Genomic DNA, 24,506 nt, shown 5'->3' with positions numbered 1-24,506 from the left:
CAAAGGTGTAACTGAGTGAAAGCGAGGACATGCCCACTCCAAGTTATGGTTGAGGAGAAGGATTTTATTGTAGATGCGAGGGAGGGTACAGCCAGAGGCAGCGCAGAGAGTCCAGAGCAGAGAAAGAAAGAAGTAGACTAAACGTGGCCAGTAGACTGAACCAGCTCATGATGGATGAGAGCGGGGTGGAGAGAGAGAGAGAGGGAGGGAGACAAGATCACAGAGAGACTCAAGAGGGCAGAGAGAGCATGTGGCCGAAATGGCAGGGTTGTAGAGGAAAGAGAGGCCGGGGAAGGGAGGCCCTTGCCCGGGAAGGTGGAGGGTAGGAGGTGGGTGAGGAGGGCAGCGAGGGCCACAGGGGCTGAGTGAGCCTGGCAGCCAGTGTGCTCTTTGGTATGCTACGAGGCACCTCAGCCTTTTGTCCTGGGTTTCTTTCTTTCTTTCTTTCTTTCTTTCTTTCTTTCTTTCTTTCTTTCTTTCTTTCTTTCTTTTTTTTTAAAGATTTATTTATTTATTATGTGTACAGTGTTCTGCCTACATGTATGCCTGCAGGCCAGAAGAGGGCACCAGATCTCATTACGGATGATTGTGAGCCACCATGTAGTTGCTGGAAATTGAACTCAGGACCTCTGGAAGAACAGCCAGTGTTCTTAACTGCTGAGCCATCTCTCCAGCCCCCTGTCCTGGGTTTCTTTGGGGCCTGACAATAAGAATATATTCGCCGGGTGGTGGTGGTGGTGGTGGTGGTGGTGGTGGTGGTGGTGGCGGCGGCGGCGGCGGCGGCGGCGGCGGCGGCGGCGGCGGCGGCGGCGGCGGCACACGCCTTTAATCCCAGCACTTGGGAGGCAGAGCCAGGCGAATCTCTGTGAGTTCGAGGCCAGCCTGGGCTACCAAGTGAGTTCCAGGAGAGGCGCAAAGCTACGCAGAGAAACTCTGTCTCGAAAAACGAAAAAAAAAAAAAAAGAATATATTCAATATGCTCACTTGTCACAAACTGGCTGTAGTCAGGCAGAAGCTTCCTTCCTCAGGTGTCCCAGCAGCGTCACTCCTGTGTCCTCGGCTCTCAAGCTGAGAGACAGTTTCACTCATAAACGCCCTCCCTATTGATTTAACTATAGAGGTGGCTTCTTTCACCCCTTTGTCTGTGTTCCCTACGTTCAGAGTAAGAAATACAAGGGGTGTGAATTGGCATCTTCTGACACATTATGTTTTATTTAATTAGGCTTTTGAAATAGGATCTCACTGTGTAGACCAGGCTGGCCTCAAAATCACGGAGACCCACCTGCCTCTGCCTGCCAAGTGCTGGGATTAAAGGCGCACGCCACTGCCTGGTCCCATTTACATTTGCTGAGTACTCAGTGTGTGTTGACATTCTTTCCAGTGTTTGCACAGTGGCTTCTTGGACCTCCCCAACATATGATGCCAACCTTATCATCATACTGACGAGAAAGTCACTGACACATAATGCAGTTAGACTAAAGCCCAGGTGCCACCGTGGCTCTTAACCGTTATTCTTGGATGAATTCAAGTGTATCTGAACACAGAGGCCTAATGGCCCCTCCGCTCTCTCCTACTCTAGAAGTCAGAGCAAGGCACTAGAGAGGGCAGGAAAACTCCATCAGGTCAAACCTTTCTCCAAGGATAGTGAGGAATGGGTGGTCCTACCCCTAGGGAAGCAGGGGATGCTCTGGCCATATGCAAAACTGGGGTTGTCTTCTTGCCAGTGGGCAGCTGGAATGGTATTCATGTGAATGAGCCTGGCTGGGGAACTTTGGGAAGGATAAAGGGGACCCTTCCCCAGGCCTTTTACGGACAAACCACTGGCCGTATTTCAGAAATGATTTACCATCCTCGCAGAGGGCCCCTAAACACTGACCTCACGCCCCAAGGGCAAGCTTGCTGTGAAAGCACAGAGGTACTGGACTGAACCTGGTCCACGTCCTGTGCCCCAGGCCAGATACTGCTGCCTGTTCTTGGGAGGATGAGCCTTAGTAGTCACGGGGTATGCAGCCCAATGAGATAGTGCTCCTCTGAGCATGTGGCAAGAATTAGTTTCCTTTCCCAGAAGAGGGCATCAGTTAACGTTATGCAGTTAGAGGTCACAACCCTTGGCCCGTGGGCAGGAGAGCAGGGAGCCTCAAAACCATGTCTGGAGGATTTGGGGGCCTACAATTATATGCCCAAGCCCTCTGCTCCACAGAAGCAGCACCACAGGGGGCAGGATGGAAAGGCCAAGAGTTCAAGCTGAAGGAGACTCATGCCATTTGCCCCAAGACTGCTGCCTCATTGCAAGTGAGTGGTTTCCTGGGGTTGTCACACCGGGGAAGGATGGAGCATCCCTTCCCGGAGATGTGTGCGCTCAATGAGGTGCGCTAGGGGCTTCTTTTCAGTGTATGAGGCTCAAATAAAGGAGCTTCTATGCCCAAGGCAGGGCTTCCAGAACCAAGCACTTTTAAAAATCAGGAACCTGCCTGGGTGGTGGTGGCACATGCTTTTAATCCCAGTACTCAGGAGGCAGAGCCAGGTGGATCTCTGTGAGTTCCAGGCCAGCCTGGTCTACAGAGCGAGTTCCAGGACAGGCTCCAAAACTACACACAGAAACCCTGTCTCGAAAAACAAACAACAACAACAAAAATAGGAACCTATAGTGGAGCTGGGTATAATGGCTCAGGCTTCAATCCCAACCTTGGAGGCAGAGACAGAATGATCCTGGGAAGTCTGAGTTTAGCCTGGTCTATATAGTGAGCTCCAGGTCAGCCAGGGCTGCACGGAAAGACTGTCTCAAAAAAGAAGCCTGTCGGATCTCTGTGAGTTCGAGGCCAGCCTGATCTACAGAGTGAGCTCCAGGACAGACACCAAAACTACACGGAGAAACTCTGTCTCGACAACAAACAAACAAACAAAACAAAACAAAACAAAACAAAACAAAAAGAAGCCTGTAGTGGCTCCTGGCTTATATACTCCTCTCTACATCCCCAAGGCTTTTCCTTGTGTACACTCTGCCTCAGAAACCTCCTGTTCAGTGTGGTCCATTCCAAAATCAACATCAGCTACACAACCCCTGCCATCTCCCAGACTTGCCCTCTTCTCCACTGGCAACACATTTCAGAATCCTCGGCTCTATCTCCCTACACCAAAGCCAGTCCTGCTGCTGCCCCAGGCCTGGGTGCCTCCACCTGCACCCCCTCTTCCAGCCCTTGCCCCAGGCCACTGAAGCTGCCTCTGGACACCCCTGTGCTCCATAATTATCAACAGAGGAAAATTCGGGTGGGGGAGTGTTGGGAGCCATGCGAAATGAACATGGAGCAGCTCTGGAACTCATGGAATATGGCAGAGTTAGCAGTCAGCACAAACACGGTGCACGGGCCTTGGAGAGGCAGTTTCCTGAGGACCCCAATAAGCTCTGTTTACTGCCCTCGAGGTCACCACGTCCCTCATAATCTTTAAGTCCTATGAAAATTCTAAGGGGGTTTCTAGTCCTCACTGGCCAGTGTTACTGGTACTTACAATAACAGTGATTGACTTTTTCCAACTGTTGCTGCTGGAGCAGATTAAAGATTCAACCACCACCCTTAGAAAGAATTCAGAGATGTAGATTGTCAGTAAACAGGTTAAGATGTTGTTGTTAGTGGCTTTGAAGTAGAAACTCTTGGGGAACAATTTAAAGTCTAGAAAGGCACACTCTTGTTAGTTGAGCGAGGGACTCATTGAGGTCAGGGAACAAGAACAATGGCGGCCTGGTTATTACTGGCTGAGGTGCCTTTCTTGCTAGGATGGGCTGGTGATCAAAGGCGATGATTAATTCCTTCTCCCCATTTTTGTCCTCAGCTTCCTGATATGATTTAATAAAAAATTATTGAGTGTGTATGCACTCCGAGGTCTTAAAGTAGAAATGACTCATGGTGGGAAAAAAAAAAGAAATGACTGATTGTTTTATATGTATAGAAGTTTAGATTTGTGATTCTCTTAAGAATTTTTATAAGATTACCTTTTGAGATAAATAAAATGATTGATCCTTTCTTTGTAATCACAAAATACAGCCTGCCAATAGAAGAACTGGCTGAGAAAAGTTCCTTGCTTGTTTACACTTTGTAAATCTGTAACAAGTAGCTTAGACATGAATGTACGTGGGTCCTTGGGAATAATTTGTTTTTCACCTGGGATGGGTAAAATGTTTAATCATGTATGGGAAATGAGAAAATGCTGTTATTTACTTGTATTCATTGTAATCATTCACCTAAAAATATAGAATGTAACCACCTTGTAATTTTTATATTGCTTGAAGTGTTTTGCTGGGGTGTATAAATTGTAAGGGAAAAAGAAGGGTAGGAGGAAAACACCAGGAAAACTGTAGAAGGAAAGATGTCAAAGGGACATCAGGAAGGAAGGAAGGGAGAATAAAGATCCCGACGCATGCACAAGCGTGTGTGTGTGTGTGTGTGTGTGTGTGTGTGTGTGTGTGTGTGTGTTCCCCTTTTTCACCGGCCTCAGAAAATTAAGTTTTGCTCCCTCAGAGAAAAAGTTGTATTGTATGATAGCCACTGACTGCCAGACCTCCTTCAATTCCTGACCTGCTGAAAGCTGGCCTTTCAGCAGTTGCCTGGGGTGGGGGTGGCTGTAGAATATTTATTTATTTTAATTTTTTGAGACAAGGTCTATCTACAGAGCCCAGGCTAGCCTCAAACTCAGAGATCCACGTGCATCTGCCTCCCGAGTGCTGGGATTAAAGGCGTGCACCACCACCTCCAGTTACTTCTTTTGTTTTATTTGTTTGAAGCAGGGTCACAATGCTCAGGCTGGCCATGGTGACCTTTAACTGATGACCTTGCCCCAGCCTTGCCAGGGCCAGGATACAGGTGTGAGAGACTCTACGCAGCACAAATTTTAAAAGTCAAAATAATTTTGAGCTGTAGAAAAACCATATTGACCAAATAAAATAAATGTGAGTATAGTATTAAATAAAAACAAATATAAGCAAACTAAAACTTGTGTGTATTATTTTTCAATCAAATGTTTGCATGATCTGAAACAATTCATGTCACCATTTTGAGTCTTAGTCATCTGCAAAATGACTAAGAGCCTTGACTTGGAATAATTTGTAGGACCTGATTCCTGAAGGGGCACCTAGGTGCTTGTGAATAATAATTGTTTCTGAGAAAGGATTGCAAAGAAGAAAATTTTTTAAAACTTATTTTATTTGCCTTGGTGTTTTGTCCACATGTATGTCTGTGTGAGAGCATTGGATCTCCTAGAGTTGGAGTTATAGACAGTTGAGAGCTGCCATGCTGGTGCTGGGAATTTAACCTGAATCCTCTAGAAGAGCAGCCAGTGCTCTTAACCACTGAGCCATCTCTTCAGCCCAAGGTAAGAGCTCGCTCGGCTCTGTAGATAGACCCCTGTAAGATCTTAGCACCTTCAGGTCTCGAATGTTCTGGTTGTTAACTCCAAACCCAGGGCTTCCACATTTTGTTTGTCTTCTCTTTTGAGACAGGGTCTGGGGCATCCCAGCTGGTCTGAAACTCACTCTACAGCCAAGAGTGAGCTGGACCCCTGGTCCTGTTGCTCCTACCTCCCGGGCTGGGATTACACAGGTGTGCACCATCACACCCAGCTCCCACCTTTATAGAACAGTTGAACCTTGCCTCCTTTGGCCTCGTCTGACTACTGGGTTTCTGCATAGTGCCACATCTGGTTACACAGCTGCACTATTAATCACATTTTTCTTTATTTCACTGGTTTTTCTTTTCTTTCTTTTTTCGGTTTTCTGAGACAGGTTTCTCTATGGAACAGCCCTGGCTGTCCTGGAACTCGATTTGTAGACCAGGCTGGCCTTGAACTCACAGAGATCTGCCTGCCTCTGCCTCTCAAGTGCTGGGACTAAAGACATGCACCACCCCCACCCGGCAACTAATTTTCTTAAATGAAGGAGATGTTTCTGAAGCTGGACATAGTGATGCATGCCTCTAATCCTGACACTCAGGACCACGTACATTAAGACCCCATTTAAAAATTAAAAGAGCCTGGCGATGGTGGAGCACACCTTTAATCCCAGCACTCCAGAGGCAGAGGCAGGTGAATCTTAAGGCCAGCCTGGTGTACAAAGTGAGTTCTAAGGACAATCAGGGCTACACAGAAAAACCCTGCCTTTAAAAAAAGAAGAGGAGGAGGAGGAGGAGGAGGAGGAGGAGGAGGAGGAGGAGGAAGAGAAGGATACAAATCTGAGAAGAAAAATGTTAGTGCAATAAATAGAAAATTTCTATAAACTACCATAGTCAAATGTCGGCAAGGTGGTCAAGCATAGGAATAATTTAGCATCTTGGGATTTCACTTGGTGTGTACTTACACATCCTCCTCCTTCTTCCAATAATGTGCTTGGCAGCCTACAGCCTTCACCTACATGAACTACACACAGATCCCTCTCCATACAGCATCCCTAGAAACCGCAGTACTCCCTGGATCCTGCCTGAATCAGGTTACCTATACACCCCTCTCTGAACAATAGTATAAGTTTCTCTGACCATATCAACAATCAAATTTAGACAGTTTCTATTCTAGTATATTCCCAACATATCCGAGCATGAAGAATTCAAGGGCCCACTGGCCTGAGCTGGTTTTGGGAGCATGCCCAGTAAGGCAAACTGTATCCTTAGGTAAACTTCTATAGGGAATCCCCAACTTACCCTCTTAGGCCCATGCATAATTGGGCATTCATATGATTAAAATCAGATGTGTTATGGGATGGGACTTTGTGCAGTAGAAAATGCTGAAAGCTGCTGGTAGCAACAGCTTTACAAGAGGCCACAAAAATACACAGTAGATGACAATTGATAGTTCAGATAACAACCCACCAAATGAATAATTCTTTGATGAAGGATTTTCGTTAAGCAAGGCTTATGGGACCACAGTCTCTGAAAATTGGTTGCTTCTGTCTGTAAACAGTTTTTCTCTTGTGCCACTACATTTATTCCCTAAAAACAGCTGTGGGGTTCTTTCCACAGCCCATTGGTGGTGTGGTGTGTACTTTTTGGGTACATGTATCTGTGGATGGTCAGAAAGATGATTTCTTCTTAAGCTGTATAATTTTGATGAATAAAAATATACTAGGATAAGCGTCTAATTAGATCTATTATTCCACAAGGACTGTAAGACACTTAGGCCCTGTTTTTTATCACTAGCTCAGACTGACATAAAGAAAACAGCAATTTCTTCTCAAGTCTAGACAAGATATATACAATTAGCTGATTTTAGGCCTCAAAACAAATTCAACTAGACTAAATGCCTCACAAGTTAAACCTTCACAGATAATACACAAGGACAAATTCCCAGATGTCTAATTGTGGAACCAAGGTCAGACACAAAGCAACTTTGGTGCCAGTTACCTGCTTGCTAAGTCTGGCTATTAAAGACCTACTCCCTACAAAAATTCCTCAGCAACTTGTTGTCATGGTTACTCACTCCCTCAGATGTAACTTTTTTTTTTCCCTTTGGATGGGATGGATATAAGGGGAGACAGAACAAAGAAAGGAAAAGAAGAACTTGAAAGAAAATAAAGCAACTGGTCTGGTCAGTAAGTGTGTGAGTCTTATTCCCTCAGATAAATAAGAACTATTCCTAAGTCCGGCTACTCTGAAGGCATTCTTCTTATTTCCCTGGGTGCAGTCCTGGGAGCTGGTCTCTCAGGCTGCTATTAAAAAAAAAAAAAAAAAAAAAAAAAAAAACCAACTATCTATAACCTAATCTATCAACCAAAACAGAGAGCCACCGTAACTATGCCCCTAGGGAGCAAACTCCTCCTTCTCTTGAACCCCATAAGAGGAAACCCTGAAGAGTAACAAGGAGCCATGGGTGTCCCCTTGTCTGCTACCAGCCTTGCCAGATCCCTCTCTGAGCTGTCCCGTCACTTTGCTCTCAATAAAGCTACCCTGCTACTTTTCACATCTATGATCCTTATTTTCAGTTTTAGGGCTAAGAGGTCAAGAACCTGCAAACGCCTGATTCTGACAACTGGCTGGAGTTAGAGCTGAGTTGGTAGGGTATTTGCCTAGCATGCAGGAGACACTGGGTTTGAATCTCAGCATTTTGTAAAATGGGTGTGTGGTACATACCTGTAATCCAGGTACTCAGAAGGTGGAGGCAAGAGGATCAGAAGTTCAAAGTCATCTTTGACTATAAGCCTGGATGTGGTGATGCACATCTTTAATCCCAGCACCTGAGAGGCAGAGGCAAGCAGACTTCTAGAAATGAGTTCCAGGATAGCCTGGTCTACATTGCAGGTTCCAGACTAGCCAGGGCTACATAGTGAGACCCTGTCTAAAAACAAAACAACAACAAAAAACCCCACAAAACTTGAAACATCCTTGGCTATAGTGAATTTAAGGCCAGCAAGGGGTACAAACAGGAGGAGGAGGAGGAAAGAAAAAAAGAAATAAAGGAAGGAAGGAAGGAAGGAAGGAAGGAAGGAAGGAAGAAAGAAAGAAAGAAAGAAGAAGAAAGAGAGGAAGGAAGGAAGGAAGAGAGGAAATGCTGAGTCCTACAGTGATTCTGTAACCTTCTTAGGAAGTTGTTTTTTGTTTTTTATTGTTTTGTTTTGTTTTGTTTTGTTTTGTTTTTTTGAGACAGGATCTCTATATAGACCAGGCTGACCTCAAACTCAGAGATCGGCCTGCTTCTGACTCCCCAGTGCTGGAATTAAAGGGGTGCATCACCATGCCCAGTGTTTTAGGAACTTTTAAGTTGAGACTCCCTCAAAAGAAGTGGGGCACAGCTGGAGAGATGGTTCAGTGGTTAAGAGCACTTGCTGTTAGAGGTTAAGATCCCGCTGGGTGGTGGTGGCCCAGCCTGGCGGTGGTGGCACAGCGGGGCGGTGGTGGTGCACACCTTTAATCCCAGCACTCGGGAGGCAGAGGCAGGCAGATCTCTGTGAGTTCAAGGCCAGCCTGGTCTACAGAGCGAGATCCAGGAAAGGCACCAAAGCTACACAGAGAAACCAAAAAAAAAAAAAAAAAAAAAAAAAAAAAGATCCCTTACTATTATTGCAGAGGACCTGGGTTCTGTTCGGTTCCCAGCGGGGACATGGTGGCTTACACATGTCTGTTACTCCAGTTCCAGGGCATCCCATACCCTCTTCTGGCTTCTTCAGGCACTAAACTCACAAATGGTCCACAGATATACTTGCAGGCAAAGCACAAGTGCACAGAAAATAAAAAATGAATTGAAAAGGTACAAACAGGAAGAAGAGGAGGAAGAGGACTCAGCATTTTTGTTTCTAGCTATCCACCCAAGAGAAATGAAAACATGCCCACACAATTACATGCTTGTGAAGGCTCAGGACTACTCTGCTCACAGCCCCACAGTGGAAAGAAGTCAGATGCCCACCAAGGGATGAGCAGGCAAATTGTGCTATAGCTCGTATTTTGGCAGGAGGAGGTACACTGGTGCACATCTGTACATGTCAGCAAAATAGTCATACTCATTTGATTAAAAATTAAAAGAATTAAAAATAACCACAAAATGTCCAATCCTGAACAGTACTAGTATATTAGCATATAAAACAGACCCTCAAACATTAGTTGAGCACCTCAGCATCACCTCCTTGAGGAAACTGTGGCAACACTGACCAGTCTCTAAACGGATCAAAGAGTTTAAGTGTAGCTCCAGGCATGGCCGAACACACTGTGATGAACATGTGACCACGATACTATGAAGCTGCTTGGTGGCAGAGGAAGGAGGATCGCCTCAAGTTTGAAGCCAATTTGGTCTACAACTTCCAGACTGGTCATGACGACATGGCTTTTCTCAAACAAAACAATAACCAGAACAGAAGCCCCGCTTTACTGTGTTCTGAAAACACCTTTCAGATTCACAGAATTTCCTCTGTGCGGGGGTAGTGACTTACTGGAGCAGGCACCATTTATTTCAAAAATACTTATTTATTGTCGGGCATGGTGGCACACATGCCTTTAATTCCAGCACTCAGGAAACAGAGGCAGGTGGATCTCTGTGAGTCCGAGGCCAGTCTGGTCTACAGAGTGAGTTCCAGTACATCCAGGTTTGTTAGACAGTGAAACCCTGTCTCACCCCTCCCCAAGTTGTGTGTGTGTGTGAGATGTGTGTGTGTGAGATGTGTGTGTGTGTGTGATGTATCTCTGTGTGTGCAGGTGCATGTATGTGCCTCTGTGTGCTCAGAAGCCAGGCAGGGCGTTGGGTGTTGGCCTCTAGCATCCTCTGCCTAGCCCTTCAAGGCAGGGCTCTAACTGAGCTAGAGCTTGGGCATCAGCAAGCCCAGTGGTCCTTTATTAGTGCTGGAGTTCAAGGCATTTGGGGACCTCTGGCTTGTCACATGGGTGCTGGGATCCAAATTCTAGTCTTCATGATTGTGGAGGAAGTGCTTTTAACCAGCTAGCCCTGGAGTTTATTTTATTTTATTTTTAAAATGATTTATTTATTGATATGCATTGCTGTTTTGCCTGCATGTATGTATGTCTGTGTGAGGGTGTCAAATTCCCAGGAACTGGAGTTACAGACTGTTGTGAGTTGCCATGTGGGTTCTGGAAATTGATCTGGGGTCCTCTGAAAGAGCAGACAGCGCTCTTAAGCTCTGAGCCATCTCTCCAGCTCTTTCTTGATTGATTGGTTGGTTGGTTTTTTTTCCAAAACAGGGTTTCTCTGCGTAGCCCTGGTTGTCCTAGAACTCTATTTGTAGACTGGGCTGGCCTTGAACTCAGAGACTCACCTCCTGAGTGCTATAACTAAAGGCATGTGCCACCATGCCCAGCTTAGCCCCTGAGTGTTTTGTTTGTTTTGGTTTGGTTTTTTGAGACAGGGTTTCTCTGTGTAACAGAGCCCTGGCTATCCTGAACTCCCTTTGTAGCCCAGGCTGGCCTCGAACTCACAGAGCTCCACCTGCCTCTGCCTCCTGAGTACTGGGATTAAGGGTGTGCACCACCACACCTGGGCAGCCCCTAAGTTTTTAACAAAATTCTATTAGTTACACACACATGCACGCATGTGCACACACAAGCTTGTATATGTCAGAGAACATGGGGGGGGGAGTTTCATCGTCTACTATGTGGGTTCCAGGGATCGAACTTATTCATTCGCTTAGCAGCAGGGCCACTGAGCCATCTTGCTGACCTTTTAGTTTATTTATGTATTTCATTATTTTTGTTTTTTGAGACTGGGTCTTGTTATGCAGTCCGGGCTGCCCTGGAACTTGTGACTATCCTGCCTTAAGCTCTCCAGTGCCAGGATTACAGTATGGAACACCACACTCAGTTTTCCAATAGGTTGTTTCTTTAAGATTTATTTTATGTATATGAGTGCTTTGCTTGTATGTATGTGTGTGCACCATGTGCATGCCTGGTGCCTCAAAAGTCAGAAGGGGGTTACAGATGGTTGTAAGCCATCATGTGGGTGCTGGGAATTGAACCTTGGTCTTTTGGAAGAGAAGCCTGTGCTGAGCTCTGAGTCACCTCTCCAATTGCACACACACCCCCAACAGACTTTTTATCCTGCTGTAGAAATAAGGTGACTCCAGCTTCCTTTTCTCTGGCTAGACAGACAGCCATGCTGACCAACCACCTCATGGGGTGGATGCTTCCGTGAAGAACACCAGGCATGCAGTTCAGAAAGAAGCGGCTGTGTTGGACTCAGACTGACAGACAATGGGTTGTTGACCCTAGATTCTTCTTCTATGAGGTACGAGTAATAACAACAATTCACAGAGCCCCAGGAGATCACAGGGGTCACATATATAAGCACCTTGGCACACAGGAAGCTGTCAGCAAGAAACTCTCATCATGTCACAAAGCTGACTCTTCATAACTGTCCTTTTGAAGTAATAAAAATGGTGAAAGTATCAGGGCGGCTGTGAACTTGAGATGATCTGCGCTGAGCTCAAGGGTGTCCTCCACCATGCTCTGGCGTTTGTAAAGCACCCACAGCACGCCTTATGCTCTTGGAGCAAGTGGTCTAATTAGCCTAATCTTAAAATCAGTCCTCAAGGCAGATGCGATTCTTTTACAGCGAGGAAAGCAGAGGCTCGGACCCCGGGCTGTAGCTCAGTGGGTAGGGTGCTTGCCTAGGATGCATGAAGCCCGGAGATTCCATCCTCCAGCAACCGCATAAACCGCAGGAGATGGAGACAGAAAGATCCGAAGTTCAGTTCCAGACTGGCCTGCGGTACATGAGACCCTGTCTCAAAAGCGAGGTGATTCATTAATTTGCCCGAAGAATTCAACAGAGACGATTCGGGCATATAAGCCAGACAGGTAGCCCCAGCATCATCGAGAGGACACCTTGTTTCTTCCCTGGAAGAAAGTGAGAGCGCCAGGCTGCGGAGCAGAAGGGGTTATTCCCACTGAGACGCGGGCGCTCGGCTCCTAGAGCGGCCAGCCGAGCGGGAGGAGCGCGGCTTCCCGGGGCCAGCGGGGCGGGCAGGAGGAGCGCGGCTTCCCGGGGCCAGTCGGGCGGGCGGGAGGATCGCGGCTTCCCGGGGCCAGCGGGGCGGGCGGGAGGAGCGCGGCTTCCCGGGGCCAGTCGGGCGGGCGGGAGGATCGCGGCTTCCCGGGGCCAGCGGGGCGGGCGGGAGGAGCGCGGCTTCCCGGGGCCAGCGGGGCGGGCGGGCGGGAGGAGCGCGGCTTCCCGGGGCCAGCGGGGCGGGAGGAGCGCGGCTTCCCGGGGCCAGCCGGGCGGGCGGGCGGGAGGAGCGCGGCTTCCCGGGGCCAGCGGGGCGGGCGGGAGGAGCGCGGCTTCCCGGGGCCAGCCGGGCGGGCGGAGCGCGGCTTCCCCGGGCCAGCCGGGAGGGCGGACGGGCGGGCGGGAGGAGCGCGGCTTCCCGGGGCCAGCCGGGCGGGCGGGAGGAGCGCGGCTTCCCGGGGCCAGCCGGGCGGGAGGAGCGCGGCTTCCCGGGGCCAGCCGGGCGGGCGGGAGGAGCGCGGCTTCCCCGGGCCAGCCGGGAGGGCGGGCGGGCGGGAGGAGCGCGGCTTCCCGGGGCGGGATCCTGGGTTCCGACCGCCACAGCGAGGGACCGCGGGGCTCCAGACGGGAGGCCTCGGGCGGGTTCCGGAGGGAGGGCCGGGCGCTCCAGTCCTCTGCTCACCCTTGCTGCCATCTCTGAGCTTTGGGAGCCGCTCCCTGGGGCCTTTCCTGGGCAGCCAGAGACGGAGGTGGTCCCGGCCTCGTGGCTGTAAGGTTTGATTCTTGGCATGGCTGAGGTCACTCATCCAGAAAGTTGAGGAGCCAAGCCCGTGTCCGGACATTTAGCTCAGGGTCTCATTATCTCTCCGCATCGTGGGGAGTTAGTGTGGGCACTTTTTCTAAGGAGGCTGGTGGCCCTTCTTCTCAGAAGAGATAGCTTTGTTTGTTTGTTTGTTTTTGTTTGTAAGACAGGCACTAATTGCTATGTAGCCAAGGCTTCTACCACAGATTCCCACGTGCTGGACTTAGAGATTCCTGCTCATTCATATCCAAACTTAAGCTGTCTTATTCCGCCTGCCAGTCAGCCACTTCTGGGTTCCCACTATACAATCATCGCCTTCATCCAACTTCCCAGGCCTCCCCTTCATCAGCTCTTGACAAACCAGTGTCACTTGCAGTCTTGGTTGTTTCTACCCTTACCTCATAGAGACTCCAGACAGACTCTTCGGCCTGTCCACAGAACTTTGGGACCACTGTGTGGTCACTGTCTGAATTCAGACCCAAGCCCTTCAGCTTGGCATTCAACGCAGTTTGAGATGTGGCTCCAGCCACAGGTTGCTCAGTGCTACTCAGAAATGGGTTTCACCCCGGGACAGTTATAGAGGGAAGCGGCCTCAACGTTTGTCGCCATTGCGACCAAGAATAGACAGCTAAAAGAGTGACCTGACAGACATCTGCATTCTCCATTTGGCTGGTTCCAGATACTGCAGAGTATGTGTTCTTCTCAGCTGCCCTTAGAACTTTCTCTAAAATAAATTACTGTTAGGATACAAGTAAGCCTTACAAGTATGGGAAAATTGAAATAATTGCTTGCATTCTATCTGATCATCATAGACATCAAACCAACTAAAGACCCTAGAGTACAAGGCTCATGAAGTTAAACAGCACAATACTGAGTGAGCATGGCTTCTCCAAAAGTCAGGAAGGAATTCTAGAAATGAATGAAAATGAAAATACAGTAGATCCCGTGAGTCACAGTGAAAGTGGCGGGAAGAGGGGCATCTGTGGCAGTAGTTGTCTATTTTAAGGAATTAACGGATAACTCAAATAAATAATGATACATACTGTAGGGCTTTGGAAACAAGCCAGACTGAGACTCAGTAGGTGGAAAGAAATAATTAAGATCAGGGGAGAAATTAATGATGTTTGAATAATATGATGAATGAAAAAAATATAAAGAATGAAAGATAGAGTTTCTTAGAAAAAAATGAGCATGATGGCTGGGCAGTTGTGCCACAGGCTTTTAATTCTGACACTAGGGAAGCAGAGGCAGGTGTATCTCTGAGTTAAGGCCAGCCTGATATCCAGAGCAAGTTTCAGAACAGCCAGGGCTACACAGAGAGACCTTATCTCGAAAAATTAAAAAAAAAAAAAAAAAAGAACCAATTTTCACGAATTGTCACCTGAACTCCACATGCAAGCTCCGACATGCACGAACCCACTCACACACACACACAAATATAATATTAAAATGAAGAATGTTAATTTATTTATTTAGATATGTGTCTGTATATGTGTATGTGTGAGTGTATATACACATATGTCTAAGTGTATTTGTAGAGGCCAAAAGAGGGTATGGGGCGTCCACCTTTGTCATCCTCCACCCATTGTTTTGAGGTGGGGTTGTTCCCTCAATGCAGGGCTTGCATTTTTCTCAGATAAACAGGAAGTTAGGCAGCCCCACAGACCCTCCTGTCTCTGTTCTAAAAACTAGGGTTACAGATGTGTGCTGGATGCCAGATTTGTACACAGGTCCAGGGACCTGAATTCTAGTCATCATGATGTGCAGCAGATGCTCTCAACTGCTGAGCCATCTCTCCAGCCCCAAAGACAAACAATTTAAACACATCTATAACAAGTAATGAAACTAAAGCAATAATTAAAAAACTCGCAAATAAAAAAGTCCAGGCCAGCCAGGTGGTGGTGGTGCATGCCTTTAATCCCAGCACTCGAGAGGCAGAGGCAGGTGGATCTCTGTGAGTTCAAGGCCAGCCTAGTCTACAGATCGAGTTCCAGGACAGCCAGGGCTACACAGAGAAACCCTGTCTCGAAAAACAAAAGCAAAAAGGTCCAGGCCAAGCAAGAGGAACAGCAAGCAGCTTTGGAACTCATGGAAAACAGCTCAGTTAGCACAATCACAATGGGTGGGCCTTGGGAGGCAGAGCCTGGAGGACTACATTTCCTGAGGACCCCATGCTGTTATTGAGCACAGCTCTGTTTATTGCTCTCGAGGTCACCACATCCCTCATAATCTATAAGTCCTATGAAAATTCTAAGGGGGTTTCTAGTCCTCACTGGCCAGTGTTACTGGTACTTACAATAACAGTGATTGACTTTTTTCTTTTTTTTTTTCCCCCGGTTTTTCGAGGCAGGGTTTCTCTGTGTAGTTTTGCGCCTTTCCTGGAACTCACTTGGTAGCCCAGGCTGGCCTCGAACTCACAGAGATCCGCCTGGCTCTGCCTCCCGAGTGCTGGGATTAAAGGCGTGCGCCACCACCGCCCGGCGATTGACTTTTTTCTAATCATTGCTGCTGGAGCAAATTAATGATTCAACCACCACCCTTAGAAAGAATTCAGAGATGTAGATTGTTAGTAAACAGGTTAAGATGTTGTTGTTAGTGGCTTTGAAGTAGAAACTCTTGGGGAACAATTTAAAGTCTAGAAAGGCACACTCTTGTTAGTTGAGCGAGGGACTCATTGAGGTCAGGGAACAAGAACAATGGTGGCCTGGTTATTACTGGCTGAGGTGCCTTTCTTGCTAGGATGGGTTGGTGATCAAAGGCGATGATTAATTCCTTCTCCCCATTTTTGTCCTCAGCTTCCTGATATGATTTAATAAAAAGTTGTTGATGAGTAGGTGTGCACTCTGGGACTTAAAGTAGAAATGACTGGTTGTTTTTTATATATAAAAATTTAGATTTGTGATTATTTAAGATCTTTTATAAAATCACCTTTTGATATAAATAATAAAATGATTGATCTTTTCTTTGTAAATGCAAAATGCAGCCTGCCAGTAAAGGAACTGGCTGAGAAAAATACCTTGCTTGCTTATACTTTGTTAATCTATAACAAATTCCCTAGACATGAATGTATGTTAGCCTTGGAGATAAATTTTCACCTGTTGTAGTGATATATTGTGTACCCTAATAAAATTTTCCTGAAGATCAGAGAACAGAACAAGCCACTAGATTAAACATAGAGGCCAGGCAGTGGTGGCACACACCTTTAATCTTAGCACTTGGGAGGCAGAGATCCATCTGGATCTCTGAGTTCAAAGCTATCCTGGACTACTTGAGATTCAGTCTAGAAGAGAAAGAGAGCCAGGTAGTGGTGGCACACACCTTTAATCCCAATACTTAGGTGTCACATGCCTTTAATCCCAGTACTGGGAAACACACACGCCTTTAATGGCTGAGCAGAGAAAGGTATATAAGGTGTGAGGAGACAGGAATTAAAGACCTGTTGACTGAGGAAGCCCTTTTGGCTAGGCTCTTTCAGCTGAAACCTTTTGGCTGAGAACTCAGAGACATTCAAACAGAGGATTTGTGGAACTGGTGAGGTGAGACGTGGCAGTGACTTGTTCCTTTGTCTCTCTGATCTTTCAGCACTTACCCCAATATCTGACTCCCGGTTTTTATTATTAAGACCAATTAGAATTTGCACTACAACCTGTAATTCGTAAAATGTTTAATCATGTAAGGGAAATGAGAAACATGCTGTTTTTTACTTGTATTCATTGTAATCGTTCACTTAAAAGTAGAATGTAACCACGCATTATAATTTTTATATTGCTTGAAAGATTGGGATGGGGTATATAAGCTGTAGGGGAAAAAATAAAGCAAGAGAGACCCTGACATGTTGAAGGTATGTGTGTGTGTGTGTGTGTGTGTGTGTGTGTGTGTGTTTTCCCCTTTCTTTGCCAGCCCCAGATAATTAAGTTTTGCCCCTCTTGCAGGCTCCAAAGAATTAAGTTTTGCTCCCTCAGAGAAAAAAACCTGTTGTGTGGTAGTAGCCGATGATTCCACCTCTCCTCTCCAGTGTCTGAGCTGCTGATGAACCCTGATACAAAAATTGTTAATAAAATACTTGCAAACCAAGTTCAAGAACGTATTTTTTAAAAAAACATTCTTGGGGCTGGCGGGATGGCTTAGCAGTTAAGAGTGCTTGCTGCTCTTTCAGTATTTGGTTCCTAGAACCCGTTTTGGGGAAGCATACAACCACCTGTAACTTCAATTTCAAGAGATCCAACTCCTCATGGCCTCTGTGGACACCTGTGCACACATCTGGCATACATTCACACAGACATACACATACATGTAAATAAAATAAAAACCTTTAAAAAATTATTTGATACTATAAAGCTTTCTTTCTTTCAAAATAGCAGGATGTTTCAACATATATAAGTCTATAAATGTAATATATAACTGGACTCAAGGACAGAAATCACATGGTTATCTTAACAGATTTAGAAAAGGCCTTTGACAACATCCAGTGTCCCTCCTTGATGAAAGGCCCGAAGAACTAGGACTAGAAGGTACATATCTCAACATAATAACTTGAGGGCCAGGAGGGGTGGCACACACCTTTATTCCCAGAGCTCAGAGTTGGAGGCAGGTGGATCTCTGTGAGTTCCAGGCCAGCCAGGGCAACATAGTGAGACTCTGAAAACAAATGTGTAGCCAACATTATACTAAACAGGTTAACACGGAGAGCACTGCTGCTAGCTCTTTCTCCTCTCCACTCATTATACCGCTGTAAGTTTTAACTAAATCAGTAAGACAAGAAAAAACAAATAAAAGAGAAGTAAGTGGGAAAGAAAGAAGCATCCCTATGGGCAATTAATAGGATTCTGCACATTAGACCCTACAGACTCCATCAGAAAACTCTTAGAATTGATAAGCACTTTCAGCAAAGTGGCAGGATACAAAATTAACACAAAAATCAGTATCCAATAACAAACATGCTGAGGAGGAGATCGGGGACGAAGCAGGGGAGATGTCTTAGCAGTTAAAGGATACTTACTGCTTTTGAGAACCTACAAATTTAAGAAGACACTAGCCTATAGAAACACCACTCCAGATGCTCATGAGTTGGAAGAATAGAGAATCACGGTAATAAAAGGAGTGTGGTGCCAGCTCAAACACAGATATGATGAACGATGGGACAGAACACAATCCAGATAAAGCCACTCAACCACATCACCTAATGTTTGACAATGATACCAACAATAAACGTTGGAGAAATGATTGGGCATATACGCGGAGAAGAGTGAGACTAGATCTCATCTCTCACCACAGGACAAAAATTAGCCCCAAACAGATCAAAGACCTTAACAAAAGACAGGAGCCTCTGGAACCATTAGAGTGGGGAAGACATGTCAAGATCTGGACACAGAGAAGACGCTGAAGACGCCCCCAGTGCCCAGGAGGAAAGGCAAGCAACCGACAAGTTAGATCCACTCTGCTTTCTTTGCTCTGATAAACGGGCCGACCAAAAGCAGCTAGGGGGCAGGGGGAAGGATTTCTTTTTTTTTTTTTTTAATTTATTTTTATTTCATGTGCATTCATGTTTTGCCTGCATGCATGTCTGTGTGAAAGTGTCAGATTGCCTGGAACTGGAGTTACAGACAGTTATGAGCTGCCATGTGGGTGCTGGGAATTGAACCCAGGTCCTTTAGGAAGAGCAGCCAGTGCTCTTAATCACTGAGCCATCTCCCCAGGTCTGGGAAGGGTTTCTTTTTTTTTTTTTTTTTTTTTCGAGACAGGGTTTCTCTGTGTAGCTTTGCGCCTCTCCTGGAACTCACTTGGTAGCCCAGGCTGGCCTCGAACTCACAGAAATCCGCCTGGCTCTGCCTCCCGAGTGCTGGGATTAAAGGCGTGCGCCACCACCGCCCGGCGAAGGGTTTCTTTAAATGCTTACTTTTAGGTCACAGTCTGCCATGGAGCTCTGAAGCAGAAACCATGGAGGAGGCTGCTTACTACCCTGATCTCCTGGCTGCTCCTCTTCAGCTTTCTTATCTAGCCCAGGACCACCCACAGTTCAGTGGGCCCTCACAGACCAAGTCAAGACAATACCCCACAGATGTGCCCTCAGGCCATCTGATCTGGGCAGTCCCTCAGTCAGGGCTCGTCTTCCCAGGTTACCCTCCCTTGTATCAAGTTGACGATAAAAACTAGCCCTGGGGCTGGAGAAATGGCAAACTGGTGGTTAAGGGCACGGGCTTCTCTTCCAGAGGACCTGGGTGCTATTCCCAGCACTCACATGACAACCATAACTATATGTAACTTTAGTTCCAGGATCTGACATCCTCACAGATATACATGCAGGCAAAACATCAATGCACATAAAGAATCAAATAAAATAAATTAATTAAAAGAAAAAAATAAACCAGACAGTGGTGGCATATGCCTTTAGTCCTAACACTCGGGGAGGCACAGGCAGGCATAACTCTATGCATTTGAGGCCAGCCTGGTCTACAGAGTGAGTTCCAGGACAGACAGGGCTACACAGAGAAACCTTGTATCAACAAACAAACAAACAAACAAACAAACAAAAAGCCCCAAAACAAAACAAAACAAAGAAAATTTGAAAAAAATAATATAAATAAAATCTTTAAAATAGCACAGACTCATGAAATTCACAAGCTTTTATATAGCAAAGGAAGCAGTTAATTAAGGAGACAGACTGTAAAATGGGAAATAATTTTTGTTAGCTATGCATTTGATACAGGATTCAATTTTAGAATATACAATGATTTCAAAAACAAAACAAAACAAAAAACAACTACTGAGCAATAATCAAAGGATGGCTCAGCACAAGATCTGGGTTTGGTTCTCAACATTCACATGGTGGTTCACAACTATCAGTAACTCAAGTTCCAGGGATTCGGTGCCCTCCTCTGGCTCCTGCAGATCCCCAGAGAGCACAAAGTATCTGCACATATACTCAGACAAAACACCCATACAAATAAAATAATTTTTTTTTTTCAAAAAGAAAGCAACCCCAGTCAATAATTGGGCTAACAAAATGAACACATTTTTCGAAAGGGGAGGAAATGCAAGTGCTGTGGAACAATCCTTTTCTACACTATGAATATGTATTACTCTCGTTGGTTAATAAAAAGCTGACAGGCCAGTAGCTGGGCAGGAAGTTAGACAGGAAAGCCAAACTGAGAATGATGGGAAGAGGGAGGGCAGAGTCAGAGGAGGTGCCAGTCAGTTGCCAAGAAAGTAGGACATGTAGAAATGAGGTAACAAGCCACAAGGCAATACATAGATTGATAGAAATGGGTTAATTTAAATGTAAGAGTTAGCTAGTAACAAGCCTGAGCTATTGGCTGAGCATTTATAATTCATAGTCAGCCTCTGAGTTATTTGGGATGAGGTGGTCAGGACAGGAAATGTCCATTTACATGCAAGTGTCCTCTAAACATAAGGAAACATTTATCCATCAGAGAAACATGAATTGGAACTATAGTGAGCCAGGTATAGTGGTGTACAACTTTAATCCCAGCACTCAGGAGGCAGATGCAGGCTGACCTGATTTTGAGGCCAGCCTGGTCTACAGAGTAAGGTCCAGGATAGCCAGGGCTACATAGAGAAACCTGTCTCAAAAAACCAAAACAAAAAACCAACCAATCAAACAAACAAACTGGGATCCAACTGGCCAGTAGAACTTCCTTTCTATTTCTGTGATGTGTATGAATGTGTATATTGTACATGTGTCTGCATGCATGTGTGCTGATGTTTGTCCATTCTGGCACACATGCAGGCCAGAGGTGGAGATCACGTGTCTTCCACAGTTGTCTCTCCACCTTGTTTTCAGTTACTTTTATTTTATGTATATCTGTCTGTCACAGGTGTATGGATGCCTGTGGAGGCCAGAGGAGTCACAGGTGGCCGTGAGCCGCCTCTCATTGGTACTGTAAAATGAACTCAGGTCTTCAAGAAGAGCAGCAAATGCTCTTAATTACTGAGCCATCATCTCTCCAGCCCTGTGCTGGCTAGTTTATGCCAACTTGACACAATCTAGAGTCATCTGAGAGGAGGGAGCCTCAACTGAGAAAATGCCTCCATAAGATCTGGCAGTAGGTAAATCTGTAGGGCATTTTCTTAATTAGTAATCGATGGGGGAGGGCCCAGCCCACCCTGTTCTGGTGGTCGTGGGTTCTATAAGAAAGCAGGCTAAGCAAGTCATGAGGAGCAAGCCAGGAAGCAGCACTCCTCCATGGCCTCTGCATCAGCTCCTGCCTCCAGGTTCCTGTCCTGACTTCCTTCAATGATGAACAGTGATGTGGGAACATAAGCCAAAAAAAACCCTTCCCTTCCCAAGTTGCTTTTGGTCATAGTGTTTCATCACAGCAACAGTATCCCTAACTAAGCCAAGCCCCTACCTTTCACTTTTGAGGCAGGATCTTTCACAGAACCTGAAACTGGAATGGCTGGGGTCTGCCCATCTACTCCAATATCGGAATTGCGGGGTGTGTGTGTGTGTGTGTGTGTGTGTGTGTGATACCACACCCTCTCTTTATGTGGACGCTGCCGGGACCCAAGCTCAAGTCCTCACACCTGTGCAGCCAGCGCTGTCCACTCCCAAGCCACCCCTGGTCTCCAGTTTGGTTACTTTGTTACATTTATTTATTCATTCATTCGTTTGTTTATTTATTATTTAAGTAGGGTCTCACTGTGTAACCCTGGCTGGCCTGGAACTCACTACGTAGACCAGGCTGGCCTCGAACTCACAGAGATCTGCCTGCCTCCCTAATACTGGAATTAAATATGTATGCCGCCACACACAGTTTCCTTTTTTGCGTGTGAGTCAGTTCTCTTCTTCTACCATATGGGTTCCATGGACGGATCTCAAATTGTCAGGCTTGGTAGCAAGCACCTTTACCTGCTGAGACATCTTGCTGGCCCCAGAATTCTTGCTATACTTGAACTTGTGTTAAAATGGGAAATTTCATTACAAAACCAAAGCACTCCCATTTCCCAGTTCCTTTGAGGCATCAGAGCTATAAGCACAGTGGTCTCATGTTGGTGCACTCAGCACAGACGGCGGCTGCCCACTTTAGACACAGCTTCAGCTGCTTGTCAGTGTCCACCACTTGAGTGACGGGTGTGCTTTCATTGTTTTTTGTTGTTGTTGTTGTTTGTTTGTTTGTTTTTTGAGACAGAGTCTCCATACATAGTGCGGGTGGGCCCTAAACCCTCTATGTATAGTAGTTTCATCTGGTTTTGAACTTGTGGTTCTGTGGATTACAGGCATGGCTCCACGTCCAGCCCTCGGATTTCATATAGGAGATGTCTCTCTGGAGCTGTTGTCTTTATCAAAGGTGCACACCTGGAAGGCAGACTAGGACTCTGTATGCAAAAGACAAACGGGAGGATGTGCCCTGGTCTCTTTACTTCACTTCATTCTTGGGACCCAGCACCATTTTCCTTGGCCACTCAGAGCCTAGGGCACCTCCACACACATCTAGATTAAGTGCCTCACAACACTCACTGAACCTGGGAACCGCATGACCAGACCATGGCACTGTCTTCCCCAAACGGCAGATCCTGTTCAGCGAGTCCAAGGCTACTTCTACTCTGAAGACTTTCCTGCCAGCCAAACTACCACCATCAGTGTGGAGGTGCTGGCTAAACCAGTGTGGCCAAGCCTACAGCACCTTTGTTTACTCCAGCTTTCTATGTTCGAGCCTAAGTCGGAGTCTTGCAAATAAACACAGACAAAGCATAGGGGCTCACTTCTATAATGTGCACTCCTGGGGACAGATGCAAGTGAATCACGAGTTCAAGGCTAGCCTGGGCTGCATAGTGTGGCTGTGTCTCAGAAGCCCCATATAGGAGCTGGAAATTGTAACGCTTACAACTGCCTAGAACTTCAGCTCCAGGAAATCAATGGCCTCTTCTGACCTCCTCTACCCACCACCACGCATATACATCATTTAAAATTAAGAAAATATCTCTGCAAGTTCAAGGCCAGCCTAGTTCTACACAGTGAGCTCCAGGTCAGCCAAGGCTATGTAGAGAGGCCCTGTCTCAAAAAACAAACAAATATACTTGAAGTCCAATTAATATAAAATGTAATAGCCTGGATATAATAATTTAATATTAATAATAATAAAAACAATTATCCAGGTAAATGACATAATCCTGTGCATGTTAAACAGCAGTTACACTGGAAGGTCTTTGTGTCTCACCTCCTGAGCCACTAACTAGTACAGTGCCTGGCAGACGTGAGGTATGGACTGAGGCAGCATGTGCCGTGATGAGGTGCCCCAGACAAGTCACAGACGCTGAGTTTCTGGCCAGGCCATGGCTGGAGGCACCCCCATGAAGCCTTAGCAGTTCAGAGTGCTTAAGAGGCAGCCCTAGAAAATGGAGATCTAGCCTTACCCCCTCTTGGAAATCAGAGCACATCAGCACCCAGGAGGCTCTGCCCGGATCCAGCCAAATCCAGACCTAGTGAGCAAAATCCCAGCCTGACGCCGGTTCTGAATTCCAAACTCTAGAATGACAGGAGTTGACAGACACTCCTCTGCTCCAAGCACTCGCCAGTGCGTCAGTGAGGTCTCCACCATGCGGCCAACACTGCAGAGGAGAAGCCTGGAGTTCTCACGCCTGGTATCTGGCCCAAGGCCACTGAGAGGCAAAGCCAGGGTGAGACAGGGCAGGGAGAGTTCCACAGGGTCACTCTCAGCAGCTCGAGGAAGTCTTTTCCAACTTTTCTTTTCTTTTTTTGGTTTTTCAAGACAGGGTTTCTCGTTGTAGCCCTAGCTGTCCTGGAACTAGTTCTGTAGACCAGACTGGCCTCGAACTCAGAGATCTGCCTGCCTCTGCCTCCCAAGTGCTGGGATTAAAGACATGGGCCACCACCTCTCTGCCTTTTCCAGACTCTGAATCAGAAAAAATCCAGATTCACAGCTTTGACTTGGGAAAGAATTTCAGGCTGTTATGGTGTCAAAACACCAGGAGCTAAACACTAATATATTGCAGGGTAAGATTTATTCACAGCTAGGCCTAATTTACAGAATGAAAGCGGCCTTCTGCTGCAGCAGAGAGAACCTTATGTAGGTCTTTCATGACCTTTGCAAGCAAGCAAAGCTCAAGCAAATGCAGAACTTTCTGCTGTTAGCATTTAGCACAAACACACTGTCAAAGTTTTGGAAGTCATTCTGATTGGCCAGTTTCAGGAAGCCTCAGTAAATCGGTTTTTCAGAAGGTTTGTGTGGTCTGTTGGTTGAAACAACAGTCTACACAATAGGAACATGAGTCTTATTTCACCTAAGAAATACAAGCACAAGCATCA

The 24,506-nt window shown here is 46.4% G+C and overlaps 1 protein-coding gene across 1 annotated transcript in view; it reads right to left on the bottom strand.

Moving 5' to 3' along the window:
* LOC131906706 (basic proline-rich protein-like) overlaps positions 1-24,506 on the bottom strand; it is a 37,403-nt gene that overhangs the window by 3,517 nt on the left and 9,380 nt on the right. Inside the window, exon 2 of the mRNA XM_059257464.1 lies at positions 12,360-13,146. Within this exon, the coding sequence (XP_059113447.1) occupies positions 12,360-13,146 (787 nt within the window). The remainder of the gene's footprint in view (positions 1-12,359; positions 13,147-24,506) is intronic.

The sequence above is a fragment of the Peromyscus eremicus genome, chromosome 1 (assembly GCF_949786415.1).
Source record: "Peromyscus eremicus chromosome 1, PerEre_H2_v1, whole genome shotgun sequence".
NCBI lineage: Eukaryota > Metazoa > Chordata > Mammalia > Rodentia > Cricetidae > Peromyscus > Peromyscus eremicus.
This window is presented reverse-complemented; position numbering and strand designations above follow the sequence as displayed.